Below are 24,882 nucleotides of genomic sequence, written 5' to 3' on the forward strand. Positions count from 1 at the left end.
TTCTATATTAATTATGTCATATCCCAAACAACATTTATTTTTTGGAATACTTTCTGTAGTTGCATATGAAAATAATTTCTCCAGGATATAACAGATAACTTATTTGAGTCTCAACTAACCCTAAATGACCATTTAGTACCTGTATGCCCAATAGATTTATTACTTAAATGTATTATACCCATAATTCAGGCTATTTTGAAACAAAATCATGCATTTCTTTTGTATAGAGAAAGGGCTCAATTCCATGGAGTTGAGCATCAAGGATCCCATACTTGGCAGGAAGAGTTGAAGCCAGGTGACTTGACTTTAAATGTTAGTGTTGATACTACATATTGCACTCTGGGCAAGTTACTTAGTTCAATCTGACATAAGGGCTTATTATGTGGCAGGCCCTGTGTTGAGCACTGGGAATACAATTAATAATAATAATAAATAATTAATAAAAACAATAATAAAAAAACAATCCATGACCTTAGTTTATAGTCTAATGAGGAAGCAACATACAAAAGGAAGGAGAAAAGTGGGGTTAGAGAAACATTAAGACAACAGAAGGTACCTGGCTCAGGGACATTTTTTTTAAATGAACCAGGCAGGGTAGCAAATGCAAAGTGAAATGAACTGAATCCATTTCCTGCTCTCTATAAAGGAAGACAGAAGGAATTTCTTATTCTGTCCTCCACTCACAGGGGAAAGGATGCTCAGGGAAGTGCTATCAACCAAAGCTTGCATTAGCAGCCTGGTGGTGAATTTAGAGGTGATAAACTTAGGCTGAGAACCACATCTTATTCCATGGAGTTGAAACCAGATAGGGCAGTGGATGAACAGTGGAATTTTCTTTATCAGTAAAATGGAGATATTATTAATAATAATAGATTATAGTTGTAGTACTATTTCTATCACTGGGTTATAGGAAAAGAAAACACTTCTAAACCTTAAAGAATAATAAAAATGTTAGTCAGATTTATTGCCATTCTAAAAATTGTCTTTTAGCATATTCCATATTAGCTGATGGAGGATGGTTTACATGTGTTAAATTGAATATTCATTATGATTTCTATTCACCCCTTTCTTAAGCATTACTATGTTTAAGGCACTCTGATAGGCTCTAGGGACAAGAAGGTAAAATGAAAAATGAGAAAACTAAAAATGGCACAGCCCTCTGTTCAAAGCTACATATATTCTAAAGTAGCAGCTACTTCTTATCCCAAAACGTAACAAAAATCTCTATGTTAAAAGTATGTTCTGGCCAGGCAGCAGCTCCTTTGGAGTTCAGCTATCTTGGTGGCTCCCAGTTCTAGATACCTAGTGTTAATCTTATGTGTTCAGTTATTCAGGAGATGACTTTATGTTCTTTCCTCAACCATACTTCTGACCCCCAGACGTACATTTTCAGCTGTTTGCTGGTCCCACATGTATATCTAAACCAAGCAATCTAAAACAGACACTTCTATTTCTTCCTCTAAATAGCCTCATATCTTCTGAGTAAGCATATTTTTTGAATACACATATCATTTCAGTCATCCAGATTTGCAAAATCTGTCATTTTTTGAACTCTTCTCATCTCCTGTAGTGTTCCCCACCTTGACCCAAACCAACAAACATTAATCAATAAATCAACAGACTTTTATTAAATCTTACTTCATGCCAGACCATTCAAGCATCATGGAGATATAAAGAAAAAGCAAAACCATTGTTTCCTGTCAAGGAACTCCCATTTAATAGGGAAAATAACATGTATAAGTCAGACCAGATAGGATAAAGGTAGAATAGATAGAAAGTAAACTTTAAAGGGGAGACACTAGCATTTGGGAAGGGGACAGGAAGAGTGAAAGGCTCCTAGAGGAAGTAACACTTGAGTAGAGTCTTAAAGGAAGTTAAGAATTCTAAGGGGCAGCTAGGTGGCACAATGGATAGAGCACCAACTCTGTAGTCAGAAATACTTAAATTCAAATCTAGCATCATAACTGGCTGCTATGACCCTGAACAAATCACTTAGTTCTGTTTGCTCAGTTTCCTTGTCTGTAAAACGAGCTAGAAGAGGAAATGGCAAGGCACTGAATTATCTTTGCCAAGAAAAACCCAAGATTGAAATGACTGAACAGCAACAACAAAGAGAGGTTAGGAGGAAAAGCAATGCAGAATAGCCAATACAAAGGCATGGCATCAGAAGATAGAATGTCATGCTCAAAAATAGGAAGGAGGGTAGTAAGACTAGATTCTAAAATACTTAGAGGAGAGGAGAATGGAAATAAAATTGGGAGCAAAGGAAAGAGCCATGTTGTGAAGAGCTTTAAAGACTGAGCAAAGAACTCTATGAACTAATTTAGAGCTCATTGAATTGCTTGAATGTATTGAGCATGAAAGTTGATGTGACCAGACCTATCCTTTGAGGAAATTACCTTAGCAGTTGCGCAGAGAATTGATTGGAGTGGAAAGAGACTTCAGGCAAGGTTTTGTTTTCGGTATCTTTATCCTATTAAAAATTATTGAGGATCTCTCCAAAGCGTTTTTGTTTATCTGGGTTATATTTATAGACATTTACCATATTGGAAATAAAAACTATTTTTGAATTTGTAGACTCTCTAAAAGGATTTCAGAGATCCCCGGGATTCTCTAGACCATCATTTGAGAACTACTGATCTATGCTGTCAAAGCATAACTCAGGTGCCTCGTCCTCCATGAGATTTTTTCCCCACAGGGAGATCACCCCACTCTCTGCCCCAAGTTGTTAGCCTTCTCTTCTTGTAATCAACCATGTTAAGCAGTTAGTATTGCCTAGACACTGGGCAAATGAAAAAGTGATAACAGCCCCTGGCTTTTTTCTTTACTACCAACACAATTCAATTGAGATAAATTGACTGAACTTTCTCAATGTGTTTCTTCATCTGCAAAGTACAGACAATAATACTTGCCTTACTCACTTCACAGAAGCAAGAAAAATTAGCTGCAATAATATATGTGGGAAGTAACATATAACCAAAAAGCCAAAACCATTTTACTTCTCTAAATTATTCACAAAAATATGTTTTTGTCTCAAAATGTGAAATATGAGGTGCAACATGATATAATGGCTAGTAAATTAAAATAATTTATTGTTAGGATAGGAATCTGCTTTTCATAATGACAGATAGGTATAATTAGAGCCATTAATTAAGTCAGCAAATATTAACTGAATTCTTAATATGTTATAGTCACTCTGTAGGTTAAAATGATGTACAAGGCATAATCTTTGAGTCCCAGCTTATAATTCTAGTTGGAGAAAAAAGATAGTGATAAATATATAATTAGTTAGATGATAGATAGGTAGATATCTCACATATCAGTCAATCAGTAAGCACTTGTCAATAACCTGTGATGTCCCAATCACTGTGCTAAGCACTGAAGATACAAGGCAGACCCTGATCTCAAGGAACTCACATTCTAATGGAGGAGACCACATAAAACATTTATTTTTCTACAGTTAAGACTCAATATCAGGGAAAATACTAGCCTTAAGAGAATATTTATATGTATGTAAATATATTTAGGGGAAGTTAGATGACCCAGTGTTTAAAGTGCCAACCCTGAAGGCAGGAGAATCTGAGTTCAAGTGTGATGTCAGGCACTTATTAGCCTCTATGCAAGTCATTTGACTTTGTTTGTCTGCATTTTCTTCCACCTAAAATGAGAGAAAGAAATGGTAAACCACTGCCATGTCTTTGCCAGAAAAACCCAAATGGAATCATGAAGAGTAGGATAAAACTAATCCACTAAACAACATATATATATATATATATATATATATATATATATACACACACACATACATATACATACATATCTATGTATATAAATATATAATATATACACATAATTTATAATATGCACACATACATACACTATATATATACATGTGCATATATACTGACATATAGTACCATGTATATTATGTATACAAACACAATATATACTTGCTACTGGTCAAAGAAGTACAGTAGGCAATATTAGAGTGAGAAAAGCCTGGGTTCAGATTCTACATCCCATCTGTATTGATTATGTCCTGGGAAGTTACTTCAGTACTTCAGGCAACTCTCTAAAATAGGTTACTGAGCAATAATTCCATATTGTTAGAGTTTCCTTACCAAACATTCTCTGCTCCAATGAAATTACAGATCTGGACACTACCTTTCCATTTTCCTCTCATGAAGGCTACAATGAAATAAACATTTTCAGATTTAATAAGCAACCCATTGCAGAGAAAAAAGGCTCTCCTACTTGCTATTTCTATTACCTTTTTCTGTCTCGGTTTTTCCTCTGTAAAATGAGGGATGAACTACATGCTCTCTATCTGTGCCCCTTTCAAATATAAATCCATGATCTCATGACCTTTATTCTTCCCCATTTTCTGGCCTCCCTTTTTATCCAAGTCCCAGGCAGTTCATCCCCATCTGTGACTGGCACTAGAAGCTTGTTGAAATAATTATTTAACCATCCCATTTTGCTGAGAAAGATGAAGGCAAATCCTCATCTGGTTCTGCAGAACTCTGAGTTGTTTAGCAGCAGCGGTGGCCTCAGGGCTTCCAGAAGACATGCAGGATGGTGACAGCAATTTTATTAAGTCTAGGAAGGAGTTTACAAGTTGGCTTTTTCTGAAGGAACTGATTTGGTGTTTCTTATGAAGCACAGCTGATCCAAGACCCTGCAGCCAGACTGTTGACCAAAACAAAGTCCATTCATTGTCTCACTTCTTAAATCATAGGGATCCCTGCAGTGGAGATTCTCACAAGAATTTCAAAATTCTTTTTGCTTATGTACATTCTAGCCTTGGAACACGTGACCTCCCTTCACTTCATATTCCTGGCCCCTTTCCCTCTTCTTCTGCAGCTGGTTTATTCACTGTCCAAAAATATTGGCAAGAAATCCTCCTTTTTTCTATTCAGTCTTGCTCTTTTCAGCTATTGGAATTTTTATTTCTTGCCAACTGACATTTAGGCCTTAGGGACTATCAGTATTTTTAAACCAGTTGCTTTACCTGCTTGATTTGGCCTATAATTCATGGGACTGTCTTTATGAATTACCTTTGATGGCAAGGTAAAGGCCATTCCTAATGTTGGTGCTCACTCTGAAGGCAATTTCTTTGGTCTTGGGGGTGGGGGTAGGTGGGTGGATGGAAAAAAGGAATGCCTGAAATGCTCTGGTATGAAAAGCATGACCTATCAGAGCAAGAGAGTGATGGGAAGATTAATGGAGCATAATAAGTGGAAATGTATTAATGTTACCATTTGCTGTCACAACATGAGAGACATAAGAGAGGAAACTAGCAAGTATTTAAAAATAAACTGAGAGAATAGGGTGGAGTGGATTTATGTGCCTAGGATTGTTTTTTACTTTCAATGTGAAGCCCCCATATGTGCACAATCAATGTGCCAAGGGGACTGGCATTCACATGTATAATTGTTTAAAATCCAAGCTTAATATACTCAAAAATAAATTACATGTGTTCCATGAATACCTTTCAGATGAGAATCTAAAACCAAGAATCAGTCTGTATTTCATGGACATTTTAAACCCTGTGGTACTTTTATTAATCCTTTGGCCTTGTCTCGTGTCACTCATCATAATTCCTGGATATCTCCTTGAAAATTTGGAACCATGGGAAATCTTGCTCACTCACTGGAATTAAAATTACACTTTTAATTTTTTTGACTTGTCTTCATTCAATAAAGTCAAAAATAAAGGAATGCTCTGCTGCCACCTATCCTTTCCCCTCAGCCCACACTGTGGAGAAGAAGCAGGACTTTTGCAACCTACTCATCCTACAACTACCACTCCTACTGCTACTACTACTACAGCTTTTACTACTACTTCTACTACAATTTACTACTACTACTACTTTACTACTACTACTATTACTACTTCTACTATAATCACTGCTACTATTACACCACCGCTACTACTAGTAGCTGCCATTTATATAGTACCTTGGGGTTTACAAAGCACTTTACAAGTAATATCTCATTTTATTCTCACCCTGGAAGGTGCTAATATTATCCCCATTTTACAGATGAGAAAACTGAGGCAAATAGAGATTAAGTGGCTTACTCAAAGCCATAGCTTTGAGTTAGTTTACAGCCAGTAAATGTCTGATGTAAGATTCAGACTCAGGTCTTCCTGATTTGAAATCTAGTTCTCTTTTCACTTTTACACAGCTACTTATATAAGACTGGTTCATATTACCTTCTTTTCCACTGATATCTACACTTTGAAATTCTATGGCGTCTAACTTACACTCTATGTTCCAAACTCATTGTTGATTAGAAAGAGTTAGGAAAATAAGGATGTAAATAGATACATTTAAAAATGAGTTGTATAACAAAATATACATCTATCTTGTTACCTAAGAAAGCCCACTCTTCAATTTTTAATAAATTTAGTGGGGTGCAGTATAGATTCACATTTTAGGAAGCCTCTCTCATTAAGGCAACTGGAAGTCTGTTGTGTCAGGATCAGAAATGGGTAAGGGCTGATCAGTCCTTCAAAGTCAATTGTTATTGTAAAAGTGATTCTCCTATTGCCACTCCATTTGAAAATCATCTACTTCAAATCTTTCTGAAGAATATATTCCATGAGTCATTTCCATGTATAGATCCAGTCATTAACTTAATGAGACAAATGATGCCAAGACTAGATCATCTAAGTCCATCCTAAGTATCTTTCACCTCTATTTAATAAATATCTCATGCCTAACTGTGTATGAGATACACAGTGAGGACTCTGGGGATACAAAACCAAAAACCAAAGGTAAAACAGTCCCTAAAACAGTCCTAACTCTAGAGCTAGCTCTCTATTAAGGGAATATAACATGTACCAAGATAACTGATTATAGTATATAGTAATTTGAGGAGGGGAAGAGAAAAAAGACATAGTACATCATTTTTTCCAATGCAAGTTGACACAGGGAGATAAAGAGGTCTATGGACACTGGGGAAAGTTCTGACCAGGAGCAATCCACAAAAAGTAAACACAAATAGTGATAAAGGACTATACAAGGATTTACTTACATTTAAATATGGGGGCTTGTCATCTTTGGGGGGTAATAGGAACAGTCTAATTAGATAAGGCCTGGGAGTGTTTCTGTTCTATTTGGATAATATCAAATGAAGACTGGGAGACTGGGGAAGAGGAGTAATGGGAGAGAAGGGGAAGGGAGAGGAAGAATGGGGAAAAGTATCTCACGCAAATGGAATATGCAAGGAAGAGTTTATATAATAGAAAGTGGATGGTGGCACTTAAAACTTACTCATCTGATTTGGACAAAGGAAGAATGCATATATGTACACACAGAGTTGTATACTAATTTCAACAGGAAAAGAGGAGGAAAAGGAGGAAGAGAGAAGTGGAAGGCATATAGATTAAGGGTATGTAACAAGGGTTTTCTTTTTCTTTTGTTTTCAGTTTGGGGTGGAGTGGACTTTGAGGGAGAAAAGATGGCTTTTTGCTGATTAAATATGTACATTTAAATGTTTATATGTAAATGAAATAATTTTTAATTGAGCTGAACAGAATAATATGAAGTTCTGTAGCAACAAATAAAATTATGATTTGGTTTTAAAATTATTTTTATAAGTACAAAATGGGAGATTCATGGTTAAACTGCTATTTGTCTGAAAAAGATTGAGGGTTTTATTGGACTGCAATTAATCAATTAATCAACCATAAGATATGGCAGCCCCAAAGGTAATATGATCTTGCACTGTGTTAAGAGATACTTTTTTACAGGAAAAGGGAACATACTCCTGTTCTCATCTTCATGCCTTTTTGAATGTTCTTTGTCCTCACTTTTGCTTCACAGAATTCTTTATTTTCTTCAAGACTCATTCAAGCAAAATTGTTCTTTTCAAAGTTATAGTGATCAGTTAATTGCCAAGTCTAATGACTTTATTCAGTCTTCATCCTTTAGACCTCTCAGCAGACTTTGACACCATTGATCATCTCCTTCATGATAATTTCTTCTCTCTAGGCTTCTGTGATGCTGCTGTATATTGCTTCTCTTTCTCCCTGTCTAACCTCTGCTTTTCAGTTTTCTTTGTTATATCTTTGTCCAGATTTTGCCCACTAACACAAGGTTCTGTCCTGGGTCTCCTTCTATACTGTTTTGTTCAGCAATCTCATCAGATTCCATGGATTTGTCATCTCTAAACTGATGACTCAGAAACAACCTCTCTCCTCACCTCCAGTCTCAAATCTCCAACTCATGCTGGATGTCTTGTAGTTATTTTAAACTCAGTATATCCAAAACTAAATTCATTTCTCTTCCTTCCAAAACCATCCCATGCTTCTCTATTACTATTAGAGGCACCACCATTCTCCCGGGCACCTATGTTCCCAACCTAATTCAACTACTCACACTCTTATACCCTCCCACTATAAAATTTACCTTTGTAGCATCTCTCTTCTATGCCTTTTTTTCTTCTCTAACACTGCCACCATCTTAGTACAGAATCATCACTCATGCATAGGTTATTATAATACCTTGCTGGTTGCTCTTCCTGATTTCCCCTCTGTCCTCCACTCAGCTATCAAATTGTCCTTTCTAAAGCACTAGTCTAACCTTGCTGTCCTCCTTCCCCAATCCCTGACCCATTCAATAAACTCTAGGAGCTTCTTATCACATCAAGGATCAACAAAAAAATCCTCAATCATTTAAAGTCCTTCTTGGCTTGATATCTTACATCTTACTTACCCCACCTCTTCACCATGGTATTTTGGGGTCTAGTGACATTGTGTGTCCTTGCTTTTTGTTATACAAGTCACTTTTTCTCTAGACACCAGACATTTTAACCAGTTATCCACCATTCTAGGAATGTTTTTCTTCCTTCTCTTCATCGTCTGAGTTCCTTAGATTCCTTCAAATCCCAGTGAAATTCCTACTTCCTCAAGCAGCCTTTCCTGATTACTCTTAATGGTAATACTTTCCTTCTATTGATCCTCTTCTACATAGCTATTGGTTTTTTAATAGTTGTTTTCATGGTGGCTTTCCCATTGAGATCCTTGAGAGTTGGGATTTTCTCTCTGCAGCATGTCTCCTGGCACATAGCAGGTACTTAATTAATATTTGTTAACTTGTTGATGCATCTTAAGTTCCACCTTTTTCATGAAGCTGTTCCTGATTCTCCTTGGGGTTTGTAATCACCCTCTCAGTATCTATTATATTATTATATATATGCTTGTAAAGGTATGCCATCTCTCCCCTTATAATGAAAGCTCCAGATCAACAGAAATTTCTTTCATTCTTCTTTTACTATTCCCAGGTCTGAGACAATCCCTAGCAAATTGTCAGCACTTAATAATTGCTAAATGATTAGCTGATTATTTGGGAAGTGGTCATGTAGCTATTTTGTGTCTTCATCAAGACTGTATCTAATGTGGTTACATTCTTTCCTGAGAGCCATGGTTTAAAGAAATTGCTCTCCTGTGGATATTCTCTAATTTGTCAATCAGGTTGTAGTGGGACTTCTATTTATTTTACATGAGAATCAGTTAAAGGCTGCTTACTTTGAAGGAGAGAAAACGTAGTAGAAAAAATTTGACACATATCACAGATGCCTTTATGTACTTGAAGATCTATTGTATGTGCAAGAGATTGGACTTTTCCTAGTGGTCTGAAAAACAGTAAATATAAATTACAAAGATGAAAACTTAAACCTCATGTAATGAAGATCTTCCTAATAATGATAGCTGCCCCAAAGTAAAATGGGCTGCCTTGAGAACAATGGGTTTCATATCCTTGAATGTATCCAAGGAAAAGTTACACAATAATAGATTTATGCGTTGGACTCAATGGCTATTAAGGTAATGTCCAAATTTCAAATTCTTTGGTTACTCTGATACTGAATAATTCCAGAAGAGTAGGGGCTTCAGAAGCCTAATTTAAGAGGTTGAGAGATATGTGATATCTTTAAAAAAAAACAGTCAATGAGAGTAATCAACTCTAGGAGCTTGGTTATGGGAAACGGGACAGATATCAAAAATGATAGTTGGTGGAATCAAAGGCACAAATAGAGGGATTAACCTGGACTCTTCCTCAAAGATTGAAAAAGAGAAGACAAAAGTATGTATTAAGACCTTGAGTTATAAAATAGTGGATATGAACTGATTTTCTCAGTTCTCTACTGAGTTAGGGATAGGATTTTGGAAATAGAAAAGAAAAGAGGATTGAAACAGTTATTATTGGAAGTTTAATATTCAGGGAAGAATAAAGTGATTGCTGTATAACCATGAAGAATTAGTTAAGATCATATAATATATATATTTGTAAAAAGCCCAGTTAGAGTGACCAAGGATGAAATGTGTTCTGGAGAGCCATTTGAGATGAAATTATATGAAATGAAGGGTAATTTGTTCAATTCTCTGGACTTTGTTATATCACCCATAAATCATCTCAAAAGCATTCTTCCAGATTCTTTGATTCTTCCCACACATCTTACTCTCCTATACAACAGAAGTCAGGCCTTAATTGCATCCAGTGTTATCGCAAGCTAGAGGACATGAGGAAATGAAGAACTTGTATAGAACTTGCCTAGTAAATTCGATTCCAATACTAAAATTAAGCTTTTTGACACTAAAACTGTTTTCTTCGTATTTCTCATCCTGCCAAACAGAGCACAAAGTAGCCATTCAGGAAGTGTTGATTTTCATTTTAATCTTGATTTTTCATTGACAGTCTGCCTTCTGTGTTCTGATCTTCTCTAATTAAATAGAGGAGGGAAAATTTAGTAAGTGTTCCACATTGTCTGTAAGTCTTCTTCATAGCTCTTCTGGGCACTGATAGTAATGGTAGTCACACTAGGCTTTAAACAATTGAATGAATAAGATAATTTCTCATCCCTTTCAACCAAAAGAGAAAATCATAAGAGGCAGAATTATATAGCAGATAAAAATGCTATATCTGGAATTGGAAGATACCTGTGTTCAAATCTCACCTCTGACATTCAGTAACTATGGGCAAGTCACAACCTCTCTGAGCCTCAGTGGGGATAATAATATGACGCAGCTGGGTGATAACAGTGAAAAGAACACAGCACCCAGAGTCAAGAATCCCCCTGAGCTCAAATCAGACTTCAGATATTCACTACCTATATCATCTTGGGCAAATCATTTTCTACCTTCCACAACTGCGAAACAGGAATAACAAGGGCATCTTCCTCCAGAGTTGTTATAAGGATAAGATGAGATGTTTGTAAAATGTTATATGAACCCTTAAAGTCCTAAATAAATACTAGTTAATAATAATATTGTTATATTATAATTAATTATAAATAGGTATAATAGCAATAATCTACTTCATAAGGTTGTTTTGAGGATAACAAGAGACAATAAATGTAAAGTGCTTTGAAAAAGTTTGTTATATTAATGTCAGATATTATTACTATTATTAAAGATATATTAAGACCTTATATTTATTGTAAAAAGCCCAGTTAGAGTGACCAATTCATTCTTTCAGAATATAAACCTAGATAGTCTGATTAATCTTTGTCTAGTCCCCACTTCCCAAAATAAGAGTTACTGCCTTTATTTTTTAAATGATAAAAATGGTCACACTATCTCAGATTTAGTTATATCTGAAAGACAGATTTTATGTATTGTATTATAGTGATATTTATCATCTTCTCTTTCCAAGTGTCTTTGGTTTATAGTTCTAAAATGCATTCTTCTGGTGACTTGCTTAAGCATGCAGTAAATGTGCATGGGGAATTTCAGAGAAACAATACAGTCTGTAAGAACAGATGGATTGCCTTGGAGATTTTTTTTTCTTCTTTTTGTCTCTCTCTTTTGGCAGGAAAGGAAAAATTTCATCTACACCAGCTAATTTATGTGCCTCCAATTAATGATCCACCTATTCTCTTCCTTTCAGCCCTGGGCCAGGAGGCACAAATTGTTGGGGAGCAAGTGTGGAGCATACTGTTTGTGAAAACTTACCCTGTCCTAAGGGAGTACCTAGCTTCAGGGATCAACAGTGTCAGTCCCACGACCGATACAGCTACAAGAAGAAAGGCCCTTTGACATCTGTCATTATTGATGGTAAATGGATTAGCTTCACTTTCAGTGTATAACTACCTCCTTCCTTCCTTTTTTTCCTACTCCCCACACACCCCTCCCCCAGTAAAGGTGAAAAAGAAACCCACTCTGCATCTGTATGGTGAGTTAGGAGTCATTGCCACCTCTGCTCTATCATTAGCCAATATAAAGAGTGGTATTGATTAGCTTCAGGGACTCATAGTATCTGATAGCCTTGCAGTTCTCTAAACCTACATTTAAACAAATAGGAGGCTACCCAAGTGCATCCTGCTCATCTTCCTATCCAGATCCAAATCACCAGATGGTCTGACTTCTTTCCGAGCTGCTTTAAGGAAAATTGTACTCATGGTGACATTCCTCACATCTCTCTCTTGGAAAGATAATTTCAAAATACGTTCCCTTTCCATGTTATTCCATGGGTGTTGTCCTAAATTAGGAAAATGTCTCACCCCAAACTAATTTTGAGAGATACAGAATAGTGCAGTGGAAAGAGTGCTAGACTGGAAGGCAGAGGCCTAAATGGAAATCCTGGCACTGCCACTTATGATTTAGGGCAAGTCACTTAAAATTTTGGCCCTCACTTGACCTAGCTCTAAAATGAGAATATTGGACCTAGATCTTTTCCAACTCTAAATCTATTAATTTATGAATTCCCAATGTAGAAGAAATCCCAGAAGTACAATTTTAAAATATTACCTTTATTTAATAGAGATGAAGGGAAAGAGGGCTTTAATAAAGCTATCAACTGGAACTGTGTCTTTCTGTATTTATATTTGTAAATAAAACTTTGTAGAAATATAACATGAGCTGTAGAAAGTCAAAACAGTTATGATTTCTAAAATTCCAGAAAAAGGAGATAGTGAAAGAAAATGATAAAAGATAAGAGAACCAAAAATTAAAACTGTATTTTAAATTCATACGTTAAATATCAAGCAGAAAAAAAGGAGCATTCATCTGGGCAAAAGCTTAGATTCCTCATTTATGACCAGCACTTATTCTCCTATCTCCAACTAGAACCTCTGAGCTATACATTCCCTATTACTTAAAATATAAGATCAATTGAGCATAACTAAGTGAGGATATGACCAAGCATCATTTTAGGCCTAATGGATCTCGATAAGCAGCTTCTAATCCAAAAACATGGCTCTTCAGCTATGGATTAACTTGAAAAAGATAATGCAAAACTATTTCTGACATTATAAATGGTAGCAGATGACTCAAAGCAATTCTACTGTGGCTTAATCCAAATCAGAAATGGAATTGACACAACAGAAGCTTACACAGAAAATTTTGTTTAAATTAAAGTGACAAATTGTTTGCATGAATAAAATCAATGGGATACAAAGGAAAATTGTTGTTTCATGTAAAAACAAATAGCCTTTCTATCATATATATATATATATATATATATATATATATATATATGTCTAGTTACAGACTTTCAAAGTTGAAGAGCTTACTGGCATCCCCTACCCCCCCACTCTTTTCTTTCAAACAGCATATAACCTTGTCAGAATGGAAGAAGGAGAGACAGGGTCTGCAAGAGAAAGGAATGCTTATAGCTTTAGGCACCAGCAGTCAAAAAATGAGACCTTACCTCTTTTCTGGCTGTCTATTAATCTGACACAGGAGGAGACAGGAAGACTTCCAGATGTCCCAGTAGAATCCAAACCCCTAATCAGCAGGGAGATAACAAATACTATAGCTGTCTTTTTCTTTCTTTCTAATTTTTTGTAGTTTAGTTTTTTGTATGTGTTTGGGTTTTTTTGTTTGTTTTTGTCTTTCTGTTTTTTAGTTTTTAGTTTAGTTTTTTTCCCCCCTCTGCTCAATGGTTGATTCTGATGAGAAGCTGCATTGTTCTGGATCTTCAATAAGCTGTGGCCCTTCAGATAAAGACTTTGGAGTCCCCTTTACATTTGCTCCCATTTTGTTTCAGCAGGAGATCATGAAGTAAGAGAGATTAAGCAGGTTATTTCATAAAATGAGAGACTTATATTAGTGGTTCTGTCTTTGAATGTTTGTTTCACTTGCAAAATTCCTCTTTGCATTTGTTTTTAAATGTAGAAATCATGTCCAAATCTGCTTTCCCATGCCCCTCTGTCCATGAAAAGATTAGTTTTCTCTAATTTTTTTAAGTCTCAAAAATTTAACTGCTTATTTATCTAATCATTACAATTTCTTCATTATTACTTATTGTCATTATAGAAAACTTACTGAAGGGCAATTTTTGACAATTACTTAGTCATAAAACTTAAGTTACTAAACTCGCTATTTGTTTTTGCCAGGTTTGCTGATTACATTTATACAATATTACAATGAATTTCAACATCTTCCTCTGAAAGTTTCTGAAGAGTACCCTGAAGAAATCCCTGTACTGTTAAATCAGTCTTGATAATAATAACTAAGTTAAGAAGATTGTTGCTTTGGGAAAAAAGCTCTAAGAATTTTTCAAGGAAAGCTTTACCAGTCTTTTTTTTTTGTGTTATTATGGTTTCTTACATATTTAATTTTGCTTGAGTTTCAAAAAGAATCAGAGGTCAGCACTTTTTTTGACAAAAAGTGATTTAAGAAAACAAAATAATAAATGCCTAATACAGAGGGTAACTGTATATTACAGAAATGAAATTCTGTTCTTCTTAAACTTCCATTTATAAAAAGGCACAGTTATAGTGGAGCTCCTGATACGTTATTCCTGTGGTCTGACTCTTGACTCCATTGAAATCCATTATAACTACCCTATTCATACTGGCATTGCCATCACTGGTGAATTCCTTGGCTCCAGACACACACACTACAAGGAAGGAAAGACTATTTTTTTCTTTTTTCTTTAAAAAATTATTGCAGAATATATTTTCCAAAGGAGAGCTAGGACCACAAATTAATAACACCCACTATCCATAAGACAAAAGTTTCCCTTAGAAAATAATGCTAAATAGAAAAGTATTCAGATAGCAACCTATTTGTACAGCCACTTGCCAAGCTCAGTCAATTTCCCTTTTCCCTATTATGTCTTTCTAGAATTTACTCCTCTTCCTTCTCCTCCTCCTCTTTCTCCATTTTCCCTCGCTCCCTCCTTTCTCTCTGTCTTTCTCTTCTTTCTCTTTCCTCTATTCTTTCTATCTGGCTGTCTCTCCCTTTATCTGTTTTCCTCTTATTTTTTCTCTCTCTCTACAGTGAGATTTTATACTAATGTGACAATGAGAGATTATGGACTTAACTTTCAATAGCCATCTTCTTTTCCACTGGAACTGATCTAACCAGTTCCACAGGGAATAATATCCCCTATGCTAAGCATGCATTTTGAAATGAAGAAAGCTATCTTTGGAATTAAAGTATTCTTTTGATAATTGTGATAAGTATTGATATATATATATATTCACTTTTGATACTTTTGAAAGTAATGTAAAAATCCTGTTTTCCTAAAGTCATTTAACACAACTAAAGTGCCAATTCTTTGTTTAGCTTTTTAAAGGCAAGTCCTACTTCTCTTGGATGAGAATTCCATAGCTACAAGAGGAAATTGAAGGTTCTGGAACTGTTCTAAGTTAGGATCTGGCTCTGTCTAGCCTACATGGGAGCCATTAATGTAAATATCATTTATAGAAGAATTTGAATAAAAACAAGGACAAAATAGAAGAGGAGCTACATTGCCGGTAATACACCGACAATACATGCCATGGTGTCATAGCTATGTAGAGTATTTAGAGAGTTTTAGATTAATCTCATTTTTTTTCTGGGTTCCTTACACGTTATCACAGAATTTCACTGTTGGAAGGGACCTCTAAGATCACCTAGTCCATCTCATACCTTAAAAAAGAATTCCAATAGCAGCTTACCTGGTAAATGATTATCCAATCATTTCTTCAAAACCTCAATAGAAGAAAATTGTTATTTCCTGAGGCAGACCATTCTGTTTAGATAATTCTTATAGATAAAAAGTTTTTCTTTTTCCTGAAATGAAACTTAAATTTTCTTCCTTCTATCCTTCACCTATTTGTTGTTTTTGTTGCTATTATGTTATTATTATGTAATTAAAAGAACAAACCTAATTCCTTTTCTATGTGATGATCCATAAAATACTAGAAATAGCTTCATTTCCTTCACATGATCATCATTTGACATGAATTCAAGGCCTTTCTCCATCATTACTATCCTTCACTTGACACTTTCCCATTTATCACTTTTTCCTAAATTGTGACATTTAAAATTGAATATGGTACTCTAGATATGGTCTGACCATAGGGGAGTATAGTGAGACTATGACCTCCTTATTAAAAGGTGCCATTATTAGTTTTCATGACTGTAATCACTGTTGAATCCCATTGAGTTTACAATTCTCTAAAATGTCACAATCTTTTGAATATGAATTTTTGTCTAACATTATTCCCCATAATATATACTAGTGAAGTTGATTTTTAATTCAAATAAGATATTACATTTATTCCTATTAAATTCCATTTTATTTCATTCATTCTAATGTTCTAGTCGATAAGATACTTTTGAATCCTAATCTACAGTTTAGATCAAAACACCATCTATATTTTTAAATCATTAACAAAAGTGTCACAATATGTAATACAGATTTTTATACAAATACATATTATCATGTAGTTCCTATTTTTTATCATATTATATAATACATTATAACATCATATATCAACCTATGGAGGGGTAATATTGTAATGGGTTGATATAATGGCTACAACTGGGGATATGTAGGCAGGAAAAGGTCAAATGGCAAGAGGTCCAGATCACTAAAATGAATGGCTAGTTGAGATATGAAGCATAATCTGTTTCAGTACCTTTAGTAATTCAGTGATCTAGGTACCAAACTCAATAGAATGGGATCCCTACTCACTGGCTGCATATTGACTTAGAAAATCACAAATTACATTACCTATACAGTATTATATGTTTACTTATTTTGAAATTCATTTTGCAAATAAATTTTAATCTGGATCTGGCTTACACTCAGGAGTTTTGAGGCTGTTAGTTCAATATTTCTGTTCTAGGTGATTTTGCACTTATCAGTGAAGATAGCTAAGCTCCAAGTAGTAGTTCATAAAGCCTTTTGTATTAAATGCCCTAGTATCTGGGATCATGATTTTTGGAGATCCAGAAGACTAGATAGTGCAATGCTATGTGGAAAAATTGGATAGGTGACTCTACATTATCCTTCCTGGGGAGGATCAGCAGTTGTTTCTTCTTAGTATATATAGCTCCCACCTCTTTAAGAGGAGCCTGCCATTTATTTTTGTGGCTCTACTTGTTTGTTGTCATATTTTTCCTTCCCTTCTTGCTTAATATGACCTTCTCCCAGTGTCCAACCTACTTCCTCAAAAAGGTCAGGTTTCTACTCCCGCTCTTCAGATCTTTATTTCTTCTTGGTTTCTCATTGAAGTTCTTTAAGGTAGTTTGAAACAGTTCTGCTGAAGTAGAACTCTATTCCAAGTTTTCATATTCTTCTTAGGTGGCTATTCTTGTCCAAACAACCCATTTTTAATCCCAAAACTTTTTTTCCATTTCTGAGGGGGACAGGTAGAAGAAGTGAGATATAAATATATTCATTTCTCTTTCCTTGGCCTTTAGCCAAGTTCTTTTATTGTAGGGATAAGCTTTACCAGCTACACAATTCGTGGTTTAAGTGGAAAGATCATTTTTCTGGGACTTGGGAATCTTAGAATCTAATCTTAGCTCTTCTACTATGTAACTAGCCTTTGTGAGTTTCAGTTCCTCTGGGAATTGGATTAAATGATCTCTTAAGTTTTTTTTACCTTTAAATTCTATGCTTGGAGATATACTGTCAATCCGCAGAAAAATATAGAAAAAAAAAATTTACTCCAGGGCTTTATCCAGTGGGATCAAGCCTGCCACTGGTTCATTCCAGGGAAGATTTAACCCCTTTTAACCAAGTAACTTGGTTACAAGGGGAATGCTATGCTCCTCAGACAGTTTGCTAATAATAAAAATGTAAAGTATGTTGTAAATCTCAAAATGTGATATAAATGGCAGCTATCATTATAATTATTAAAACAAGAAATTAAAATCCTCAGCTATCTGTACCTTACTTTGGTTATTTCATTTAAAAGAAAAATCAGATGACTATAGTCCATTAAAATACTAAAATCTAACAATTATGTGTCAATCAAATTCTATTCTCTATCTTAGCAACATTAAATATCTTGAGTTCTTATAGCATTGGGGGCTCTCTAGTACCACTTTTATTGTGCCTTGTATCTAAGTTATTAGCATGTTAGACAGTATGTTGCTCATGGATGGAAAATGTATTTAATTCATCGTTGTATCTTTCATATTATATAGAACATAGCAGATAATCAATGAATATTTATTGGATGTTTGGGTGAATGAATGATGATTTTAAAAATATTCACCTAATCATGGTTCCTTTTAATTTTTCTCTAACTCACTTAAGTGAAAAATTAGCCCCTATTTTATTTCTCAAAATAGGTTTTGAGAAATAGATAAAATTTCTATTTTCTTCATAAACAGCCTAATTGAAAACTTCTCCCTCTCCAAATTCTAGTAAAGAAAGAAGTTTTTTGAATGGTAGTAATAATAATAATTGTTCACATTTCTTGAGTGCTTTTATATACTAATCCATTGACAAACATTAAACAGTACAGTGGAGAAAGAGTCCTAGGCTTTAAATCGGGGAGACCTACTTTTAAATCCTTCTTCAAGCACTAGTTATTTCAATGTGGGAAAGGCGCTTAACCTCTCTGAGCTTCAGTTTACTAATCTATAAAACGAGGGGGTTTTTACCCATTGACTTCTAAGAACCCTTCCAGTTTTAATTCCACATTCCTGTGATCTTTTGATTTATTAAATACCAGTTCCTGTGTTAGATGCCTGGAATAAAAATACAAGGAATATAAACATTCCCATTTACAAGGCCCTTACATTCTAATAAAGAAGGCAAAAACTTATATAAACACATGTAGAATAAATATAAAAAGAAAAGAACAAATTATTCATTAAATACATGGTAGTTTGGAAGGAAGAGCACTAGGCTTTGGAGATATTATAAAACCTGATATATGGAATGTTGTACCTGAGCTGCATTTTCAAGAAAAAAGAGCATCTCTGAGAGATAGAGGTAAGGATAAATAATCCAGGCAAATAGGACAGCCAGTACAACATCATAGAGATGGGAGATGCGGTATTGTGGACAGAGAAAATGTCAATTTGATTGGATTCAAAAGTGTATGAAGACACATATGCTCACTTGAAACTAGAAATAGGTTGGGGCCAAATTCTGTGGGCTTTGGAAGCTAAACAAAGGATTTTATATTTGAACCAGGAAACAATAAGAAGCCACTGGAGTTTGTTGAGTAGGGGAATCACATGGTCAGATCTGCACTTGGGAGAAATATTTTGGCAATATATACTATGTAGAACAGATTGAAGTGGGGAGAGACTTGAGGTTAGGAGATAAATTAAGAGATTGTTAATGTTAATCTAAATGAGAGGTGTTAAGAGTCTGAACTAACGCAGTAACCATGTGAGACAAGCAAAGAAACTATTGTGGAGGTAAAAATTAGTATGATAGGTTACTTGATTAAATAAGTGGGGTGAGACCAGAAAGTCAAGAATAATACCAATTGTGTGAACCGAGGAGACAGGAAGAATGTAATATCTGGGACAGAAATCATGAAGTTTGGAAAAGGAAAAGGTTGAGAAAGGAGGAAGGGATTTGTGTGTGTGTGTGTGTGTGTGTGTGTGTGTGTGTGTGTGTATGTGGTGAGCTCAGTTTTGGACATGCTATATTTAAAATGTCTATAGGACATACTTTAAAACATCCAATGGATGAAACTCAGGGGAGAAATTATTTAAATATGTGTGTCACCTAGACAGAGATAATTATATCTGTGAAAACTGATGAGTTATTAAGAAAAAAGAATGTGGACAAAGAGGACATACAATAGCATTGGGGAACACCATAAAAAAAGAGACAGACAAAAAGTAGTCATAGAGATAAGAGAATAAGAAAGGAATAGTGAACAACTCTGGGAGGTAGATACTACATGCATCATTATTTCCGTTTTACAGATGATGAAAAAATCAGACAGTTTTAATATGCATTTCCTCCTATCAAATTTTTGCAGTACTTTTTACAAGTACTTAGAAGGCCTTCCTCTTAATTTCTTGGTTTTGTTATAGTACTAATGGGACACAGATTGATCCATTTATTGCCTTTCATTATATATGGCTGGGTCACATATTTTGCTAGTCATTGGTCTCTGCCTATATCCTTTATGCCATTTTTAATTTTTATTCTAAAAAAAAAAATAAATAAAATGAACATTTCCACAAATGTTGTAGAGCAAAAGAAGATTACATGTAAAATTTCAAATCTTTCTTACATGAAGAAAAATAAAAAAGAAAAAAACTTCTTGATATTTATATAACAAGAATTTTGATTTTCTTTGGAATATATATATGCACATAAGTATTCATGTGTATATACATACATATGTATTTATATTGTATATGTATGTATATATTTTCAAGAAAAATAAAGTACCACATTGGCCATGTCCAAAACTATGTGACTCATTTTGCATTTTAAGCCCATAACCTCTAATAGAAAATGGGTAATGTGCTTTATCATCAGTCATCTGAAGTTTTGCTTGGTCATTTTATTGATCTTTCAAATTGTTTTTCTTTATAATGTGATGATTATATAAATTAATCTCCTCATTCCACCCCCTTTATCAGTCTCCCAGTTTTTCTCCAAATACTCTCTTTCATTATTCCTTAAGGCATTAATTGTATTCACATATTATAATTTGTTCAGCTATTTCCTAATTGCTTTGTAATCCCTTGGTTTCTAGGTTTTAGCTATTCCAAATACATAATTTTGTATATATGAGACCTTTTTTTGTTTTTCTTTAAAGTTTAGAAGTAATGGTTGTATTACTGTGTTAGAGTATGAACAATTTAGTGACTTAAAGAATATAATTTCAAACTCCTTTCCAGAATGACAGGACCAATCCCCATATCCACCAGTAGTGTATTAATATGCCTATTTTTCCCAAAGAGCTTCCAACAACTATCCCCTTTCCCAATATAATGGGTTTGAGATGAAACCTCAGAGTGCTTAAAGTTTTTTCTGACCAATATGCTACAGTCAATTTCCATCATATGTGTCTCTCCATTTCTCATTGCATGATCCACAAGTTTATATGTGGAACATCAGAGCCTGGATATAAAATAGTTTCACTGGACAGGATTAATAGATAGAATCTAACATGATAAAATGTAGTAAGGATCAATGTGAAGTTCTTGCATTCAGAAAAGTCAAGTACCCATGTACAGAAAACTTAACAAAAACTCATTATATATATATATATATATATATATATATATATATATATATATATATATATATATTTACACAGAGAGAGAGAGAGTGAGATAAACAAATACAAATAATGAATAAAGACTAAGGCATTTTTATTAACTACAAGCACAATGTAACTTGACAATATGATGTGGCTACCAACTCTACTACAATTTTAAGCTTGGGGAAATATCCTGTACCCAACAAGAAAGCTAATAATTATTTTTCATTAGCCAGATCATATCTGAAAAGCTTTTAGCTTTCCCTCTTTAGTTTAAGAGGGACATAGCTTTGGAGAATATTCAAAATGAAAGTGATGAGGATAATGAGGTGATTGAAATCCAAATCAATGAGGAGTGGTTCAAAGAACTGGACATTCTTAGAGTGGAAGAGAGAACTCACAGGGAACTTATGAGCACAGTCTTCAAACATTTGAACTACTACCACAGGGAAGAGATTACATTGCACGTTTCTAGGAGATAGAACTAGAACTTATGTGGCCAACGTTGCAGGGAGGCAAGTTTTTAGCTGCCAAAAAAAAAAATTGAAGGGATTACTTTATTAAGTTTCCTGTCATTGATAATGATTTAGATGGAGGTTTGAAGCTCAGCTCTCTAGGATATTATAGAGGGAATTCATACAAATTGTAGAAGTTGGATCAAATGACTTCTAAACTTCCTTTCAAGGGCCAAGAGTCTATGACTTCTTCCTTGAACTTTTTCATGCTCTATATATGTTGTTTTGCTTTGTTCATATTGTATCCCTTTAAACAGAAGCATTTCCCTAATAACTACTTGGTCAATTGTTGTTTTTAAATATACAAAAAAAGATCATTCTATGAGATGAAATTTTCTTCCTGCATGTGTGGCTTCTAATCCCACATTCTTCCCAGGGAAATTTCATTTACTATTCTCTTGACTCCCCCTTGTGATCCCTCTCATTCCCTTACTATTAAGTGAAGGCATAACATTCACCAAGATAACATGCACCATATTCCACACTACCCTACTACCACCATGTACACCTATCTAATGCATGTGAAACCTTGTATACCAGTATAGCACATTGTAAAATATTTGATGAACTTAGTACCTAAAAATGCTCTTGAAGAAAAAGTAAATAATTCATATCTGTAATGTAGAGAAAATAGGTTTGGAAGCAAAGAGAGAGTCAAGCAACATAATTGCATTCTGTCTGTGTGGTTCTATCATTCTGTTCATCTTGACAGCTCGATTCCATTTCCTTCCTCTGAATGTTTAGGTATCAGATAAGTGTGGGTATTTAATGAGCTATATTTTTTGTTGTTTGATTTAAAAAAAAACTGGAGTCTTCCTATTCTACTTTTTGCTTGCCTTATATTACTTTTCTTCATAGTTGCTGTTTTTATACACAAATTCATACATTTATTCATGTACAAATATATATGTAATATATATATATTATATATATATATATATTTTTTCTCCCCCCCCTCAGATAAACCTTGTGAGCTCTACTGCTCTCCTCTGGGAAAGGAGTCTCCTGTGCTGATAGCAGACAGGGTCCTTGATGGCACACCTTGTGGGCCCTATGAGAATGACCTCTGTGTACATGGCAGATGCCAGGTATAGTACCTTTTTTTTTCTTTTTTCTTTCCTTGAGTAGTGTACTCATTGGAAAAGAGGCAGCATAACAGTGGGCATATTGTTGAGCCTGGAGTCAGGTAGATATGACTTCAATTCCCACCTACAATCATTGGCTGTGTGATCTTGAGCAAATTATTTTTCTTACCTGACCTTCAGGCAACTCCCAAAGACATCTATGAAATTACAGTAGGAATACAGCCTATGTTGGTAGAAAGAATATATGTATTAATGTATGAATATATATTTATACACATACACACACACATATATATATAATATGTATATATATATATATATATATGCACATGATTATATGTAGAGACAGAGACAGACTTCACTATTAACAGAACTAAAATATTAACTAGGACTGCTCCTTATCTTCAGGTTAGAAAAGGTCTAAGAAGAACCCTTTCAAGATAGTTCATAATGACACAATGTCCTGAAGTCCAATTTTATAAGACGGTATCCCTAAAGAGTTCACTAAATGGTATAGCATAACTGAAGAGATGTAGCTCGACAAAGATCAGTTAGGAAACATTTTGAAGCTAGGTGATATAGTAAATAGAGTTTGGGGCTGAAGTCAGGAAGTCTCATCTTCCTGAATTAAAGCTGGCTTCAGACATTCACCAGTTCAGTGAACCTGCTCAAGTTACTTAATTCTGGTTTACCTCTGTTTCATCATCTGTTAAAAAAAAAAAAAAAAAAAAAAAAAAAAGGCTAGAGGAAGAAATGATAAACCACTTCAATATCTTTGCCAAGAAAATCTCAAATTCAGTCATATAAAGTTGGATGGACACAACTGAAATGACTGAACAACAACAAAAACCACTTTCCAATGTGCCAGGTACTGAGCTAGATACTGAAAGTAGAAAAATCAAAATAATATTAAATTATATTATTATAAATAATATAATCTCAGTTCTCAAGAAGCTATCACATTGGAGAGGCAGCATGTATAAATATAAATAAATGCAAAAATACAAAATAAAGGGCAGTTTAAGAAGAAAGGGTACTAGCAATTGGGAGAGAATCAGGAAAAGCTTCAAGTAAAAGGTAGTACTTTGTTAAGTTTTCAAGGAAGTTAAAAGTTTTATGAGGCAGAGGTAAGGACAAAGGACATTTCAGGAACGAGAGATGGATAATTCAAAGGCAGTGGTGTATGTGGGAGAGTGGTAAATAGCTAAAGTGATATGCATGAGCCCAGTTTGGCTAGATGAGAGAACATGGGGAAGGGAGTAACATAATGATGATGGAAAGGTACTTTGGGTCCAAGATATGAAAAGTCCTAAAAATCAAATAGAGCCTCTTAGAGAGAATGGCTAGAATTTACTGAGTAGGGGAATGACTTAGTTACACTTGTGCTTAACAAAAATTATTTTGACAGTTATATGGAGAATAGATTGGCAAGGAAAGAGACATGAGACAGGAAGACCAATAGTTCAGGTAAGCGATGATGAAGAAAGAAAGGAGAGAGAGAGTAAAAAAGTAAAAGGGAGCTTCTTCAGAAAAACTGAAGTCTGAAATAAAACCAATTCTGTTTATATGAACTAAGAAACCAAGTACATTCCTTTAATTGGCACATGTAATGAGCCAAATATTTATATTATTATTTTATAAATACCTTTCTTATTAAAGTCGGTACCTTAATCTTATTTCTAAAATTGTGTTTTGGTGAAATGTAAAGAAAATAGTAAATGACATTGACAATCTATTAATAAAGACAAATATGAATCTGTTTTTAATTATAAATGTTACCCAATTTCATCTATTGACTAGAAATAGGTAACTCTTTTGCTTCATTCATAGATGGGGAAGCAAGGGGAAAAGGAAAAGGAG

General features: G+C 34.5%; 1 protein-coding gene across 2 annotated transcripts in view; it reads left to right on the top strand.

Annotated features, from left to right (window-relative positions):
* ADAMTS17 (ADAM metallopeptidase with thrombospondin type 1 motif 17) overlaps window positions 1-24,882 on the top strand; it is a 473,015-nt gene that overhangs the window by 266,489 nt on the left and 181,644 nt on the right. For both annotated transcript variants that reach the window (XM_031955494.1, XM_031955493.1), the window contains exons 13-14: window positions 11,894-12,060; window positions 22,898-23,025. In XM_031955494.1, coding sequence (XP_031811354.1) covers window positions 11,894-12,060; window positions 22,898-23,025 — 295 coding nt within the window. The remainder of the gene's footprint in view (window positions 1-11,893; window positions 12,061-22,897; window positions 23,026-24,882) is intronic.

The sequence above is a fragment of the Sarcophilus harrisii genome, chromosome 2 (genome assembly GCF_902635505.1).
Source record: "Sarcophilus harrisii chromosome 2, mSarHar1.11, whole genome shotgun sequence".
NCBI classification, from domain to species: Eukaryota; Metazoa; Chordata; class Mammalia; order Dasyuromorphia; family Dasyuridae; genus Sarcophilus; species Sarcophilus harrisii.